General features: G+C 49.9%; 1 protein-coding gene across 1 annotated transcript in view; it reads left to right on the top strand.

Annotated features, from left to right (window-relative positions):
- The window catches only part of Gle1 (GLE1, RNA export mediator), a 59,562-nt gene that overhangs the window by 47,789 nt on the left and 6,527 nt on the right, over positions 1-5,246 (top strand). Inside the window, exons 10-12 of the mRNA XM_004640479.2 lie at positions 2,368-2,510; positions 2,610-2,800; positions 3,329-3,458. Coding sequence (XP_004640536.1) covers positions 2,368-2,510; positions 2,610-2,800; positions 3,329-3,458 — 464 coding nt within the window. The remainder of the gene's footprint in view (positions 1-2,367; positions 2,511-2,609; positions 2,801-3,328; positions 3,459-5,246) is intronic.

Here is a 5,246-nt window from a genome sequence, read left to right as displayed (position 1 = left end):
CATAACAGAAACAGCCCTCATTCCTTTGGCTACTAGGCACCATTGTTTCAGGATTATGCCCCCATTGTGTGTCCGTCCTCCCCCATGCATGCGTCACACACTTGCCACCCCTGCCATAGTTGTAGGTGTTCTGCTCTTTGCCTTCCACTGGCCTCACACTTTACCTGGGTGCTAATGACTCCCAACTCTGGGTCACCTCTCCTTTGATGGGGGTTTTGGGGTTTTTTGTTGGTTTTTTTTTTGTTTTTTTTTTTTAAATTCATTTAGTATAGGGTCTCACTACACAGCCCAGACTTGTAGTGATCCTCCTGTTTTCAGCCTCCCCTGTGCTGGGATAACAGGCATGTGTCACCACACAAGGTCTTGGTGGCTGGCTCAGTGTGCCTAGGGGTGGGGCCAGTGTAGCTTGTGGTGCCTGGGATTGAACCCCAGCCCCTGCGCTTGCCTAAGCAGGCACTTAGTCCACTGAGCTATCTCACCAGCCCTTTCTGATGATGTTCTCTAGCTCAGTCACTCGAGGGACATCTCTGCCCAGGTATCTCAGTGCCCTCCCGTGAAGTGCATGCAGCTCTGAACCTGTCATCTTCCCTCAGTGCCTCATTTTCTTCAGTTTCCTTGCAGCAGTCAGTCCGATCTCCACCCCATCACTTTAGTTGGATGCCCGGTGTCAACTGCAAGACTGCTTCCTATTTTGTTCCCCCCCATGCAGTTAGTCCAGTCCTGCTGAGGCTTTGTTCATGTTATGTGTTGCCAGGCTCTGCCCTGTGTCACTGTCCTTACTGTGAGCCTGTTGAAAATTCCCAGGCCACCAGACATGGTGCAGGGCTGTAATCCTGCTACTGGAGCGGCTGGCAGGAAAATTACAGGGTCGAGGCCAGCCTGGATAGCCTTATGAAGGAGGAGACTGGGCTGTAACTCAGGGGTGGCACATCCCTAGGTTAGATTCTTAGCCCAGAAGAGAAGGGAGGGGCAAGGAGAAGGGTGGGAGGGAGAGGGAGCAGCCCAGAGCACTTAGGTTCAGAGACAGTTTTATTTTTCAACTTAATTTTGGAGTGCTAAGAATCAAACCCAGGGTCATGCCATGGGTGCTCTGCTGCCAAAGCTGCTGTGCTAACCCTTAGAGGAAAGGAAAGTGTGAGTAAAGATGTTGGCTAGCCGGTGGGGAGCTGGGATAAATGCCCCGTGCAGTGGGGGCGGTGGAGAGGGGACGAGACTGGAGTAGCAGGAATACATCCGGAGCGCGAGCCGCAGAGTCTGTGCTAAAGTGGCCGTATTCTATCTTCTCAGAAGGCTCGAGTCTCTGTGGTATCTCACTATTTGATTCTTGGTTTCCTCCTGAATTAATTCAGATGTTTTCAAAAATAAGATGGGGTTCACTTTCAAATTGTTTCTACTTGTCCATAGTAGCTGTTGTGTCTTCCGTTTTTGTTTTTTGTTTTTTTGTTTTTTTTTTCTTTCTTTCTTTCTTTTTGAGATGGGGTTTCATTTTGCAGTCCAGAATGACCTTGAGCCCACTTTGAAGCCCCTGAACATGCAGCTATTCTCCTGCCTCAGCCTCCTGAGCGCTGCGATTGCAGGTGTTTGCCACTACACCTGGTCCTCCGTCTTCAAATAAACTGTCTTCTTTTAAGGGATGTGTACCCAGGATGGTCATCTTACAGAACCAGTGACAGGGATGGAGTCAGTTTCATGCAGTAGAACCTTCGGTTCTCTTCCTGCCTTGTCTCTTCACCATATATCTCCATCCTCATGTTGCACAGTGCTGTTCTGCAGGTGCTGAGCCCCCCCTGCAGCCCCCAAGTACGTGTGACAGGACTCCAGCACCACCTGGGTGTGAGAGGCTGGAGGAGGCAGGCTCCAGAGAAGGGGAGACTGGAGAGGACCTGGGAGGTCCCTTGGGTCTTAGAGATGTCACTGCCTCCTCTAGGGACATTATTACCTGTGTGTCTGGGGCACTGATGCTTTCTCTTCTTATGTGTTGGTTTCAGAATTATTTCATTCCCAAATCAGGGAAGGAACAGAACCATGACTTATCATGACTTACGTGTTTTCATACCCCTACAGTGTGGGTTTTGTTTTTTTGGGTTTTTTTGGCAGAACTGGGGATTAAACTCAGGCCCTTGTGCTTGCCAGGGAAGTGCTTATTCCACTGAGTCATCTCCCCGGCCCCTCCACAGTGTGGGTTTGACTGTCACACGTTCCTCTGTACCTGGGTTTGCTCTAGTCTTTAAACGGCTATATGGGTGCTGGGCTTGGCTTGGAGGTGCCATTGGGATTACAGGATGAAGAGGAGATTGACCTGCAGTTGGATCTTCGCATTGTCTCCATCTCTGCCTCTTGCTGTGTCCTCCCCTCTCTCCTCTCCAGGCTCAAAGCTGAAGGAGATCTTTGACAAGATCCATAGCCTGCTGTCCGGAAAGCCCATCCAGTGTGGTGGGCACTGCGTGTCCGTCACGCAGAACCCGCAGGGGCTGGACTTTGTGCAGTACAAGCTGGCTGAGAAATTTGTGGTGAGGAACCTTGTTACCAAGGGCGTGGGCAGACGCGGCTGGTGTGTAGCATTAAGCTTCTCAGTGGTGATATAAAGGTGAACCCTTCTTTGTTCCCAGAAACAAGGCGAGGAGGAGGTGGCCTCCCACCACGAAGCAGCTTTCCCCATCGCGGTTGTGGCCTCCGGCATCTGGGAGCTGCACCCCAGAGTTGGGGACCTCATCCTTGCCCACCTGCACAAAAAGTGCCCTTACTCTGTTCCTTTCTACCCAGCGTTCAGGGAGGGCATGGCTTTGGAAGACTACCAGCGGTGAGGTGGTTTCTCTCTCCCCTGGGGCGCCCAGTGCAGCATAAGTAGAATTGGGATTTGTTTCCCTGCTTCTCCAGCGTCTCTGCTTTACCTGGAGTATTTGGTTAAAAAATGTGTATTTCCTGCAAGTGGACAGCTTTGGAATTTGTGGATTTAGGCACCAGTAGACCACTTACTATACTAGGAAGAGTGCCGGATCTAGAACCCGCTTGGAATTGATCCCTGCTTTTTATTTAATAGCTTTGCAAAACTGGATAGGTAATCTAAGCTCTTCGAGCATCAGTTTCCTTATGTGTAAATGGGGTAGTGGTATCTCTTACCTCCTGAGCTTACCTGTGAGTTTACCGTGCAGGGCTTCTGTGAAAGTTGATCACGGACACGAGTGCGCTGTAAGCGGAGCGCTCTGCGGGTAGAAGAATACATAACAATGTGAAATGTGATGCCAGGAATACCCCGAGCTAGTTTTCGATCTCTGACTTCTCACCCTCATTTTGGCTTCCTCTTAATGATTCCTTTCTTCCTACACAGAATGCTTGGCTACCAAGTAAAGGAATCCAAGGTGGAACAGCAGGACAATTTTCTGAAACGCATGTCTGGGATGATCCGTCTCTATGCTGCCATCATCCAGCTCCGGTGGCCGTATGGGAACCAAAAAGCCGTAGGTTCAGAGGCTTACTGTGAGTGCTGAGGGACGGGACTGAGAGCGTGTTAGCGTGTCCTGCCCTTGACTAGTCAGTTTCTGTTACTGTAACAAAATACCTGAGGGAAGCAGCTTCCAAGGACAGGATTATTTGGCCTCATGGTTTCAAAACTCCCTGTCCTTGTCACTTGATTTCATTGCTATGGCAGGTGTCTAGGTGGACTACAGCTGCTTTCCTCAGGGCAGCTGGGAAGCAAAAGTTAGAGATGTCCCGGTGTGGAGGCACACCTCTAATCAGCACTCAGGCTGAGATGGAGGATTGCAAGTTTGAGCCCAGCCTGGGCAACTTAGTGACCTAGTAGTATCCTGTCTCAACAGAATAAGAGGAGCTGGGGATAGAACTCCATGTGAAGGCCTTGAGTTCAGTCCTCAGCACCACAGAAAGGCAGAGGAAGCTGGGGTGAGGGTCCGGCGTCCCCTTTGAGGCGCGACCACCGAATCACCTAACTTCAACAGATCAGACCTTGAAAGATTCCGCCACCTCCGTGGTACCCTGGGCTGGGAGCCGAGCGTTTCACTTGGAAACCTTGACGTCCTTCCTGGGGGCACTCAGTGAAGTGTGGGAAGTGGACATGGACTGTTTGGAGCTTTTTTAGACCAACAGCCCCATTTGTTCAATGGCTGACTCTTCTGGGCCTCAAATAACTGGTTTTATAACAGAATCTACCAGAGAGGAGGCTTTTATTTGCCAGTAACAGGCTTACAGGGATTTTATTTACTTAATTTTAGCAATGCTAGGGTTGGAACCGAGGGCCTTACCCATGCTAAGCAAGTGCTCTGCCTCTGCGGTGTACCCCAGGCCTGGTTCCCACCTCTCTTCTCTCCCTCTCTCCATCCTGTCTTCCTTCCTTCCAGGACCCAAGGCCTCACACTCTTGCTATATGCATAGCCGTTTGTTTTTTTCTTGAGTTAGGGGTCTCCCAGTGTCACCCCGGTGGCCTTCACACTTGCTCTGTGCCTTCCAGGCAGCTGGGATTGCAGGTGTGCACCGCTGTACCCAGCCAAAGACTTTTTCAGTAGAGGAATGACCAAGAAACTGTGGCCTTAGATCTGACTGGCCTTGGAAGCCATCTAGGTTCCCTCCCTTACCTCACACTTTGACAGCTGAAGACTCAGAATATTAGGGGGACAGAGCATGACAGGTTCAGCCCAGCTGTTTTCTGTAGGGTAGAGAAATGGGGAGGATAGGGACCTGGAAACCTAAAACAAAAAATAGAAGTTGATTGAATTCAAGTTTTTTTTTTTTTGTTCCTCAAATGCCTTCGGGGCACTTTTGGCCAGCTGGAGAGATGTGAGGTTCAAACTCCAGCAACCTAAGGCTGACAGCTTTGTGGAAGCAGCCACTTAAAGGCCTGAGCTACGGCCAGGCCCCCTTGAATTCAAATTTTTAGTGTGCACCTGCTATATCCAGGTTGTATGTTAATGATACCAAGAATAATAAAATATCAGAGCCAGACATGGTGTCACATACCCATAATCCCAGTTACTTGGAGGCTAGAGCAGGATCACAGGTTGAAGGCCAGCAACTTAGAAGGATTTTTTTTTTTTTTTTTTTTTGCTGGCTCAGGCTGCCTTAAGGGGGCAGGTCTGGTAAGACATGAGGAGGTGGGGATTGAACTGTGGTATCCTGCGTTTGCATAAGCAGGTACTTAAACAACTGAGCTAACCAGCAGGCCTCCCTTTTTATACCATGATGTTTTGGGGGTTTGTGTGTGTGTGTGTGTGTGTGTGTGTGTGTGTGTGTGT

This window comes from Octodon degus, unplaced genomic scaffold (genome assembly GCF_000260255.1).
Source record: "Octodon degus isolate 3935 unplaced genomic scaffold, OctDeg1.0 scaffold00123, whole genome shotgun sequence".
NCBI lineage: Eukaryota > Metazoa > Chordata > Mammalia > Rodentia > Octodontidae > Octodon > Octodon degus.
Note: the sequence above shows the minus strand (reverse complement) of the source record. Positions and strands in the feature narration are given on the sequence as shown.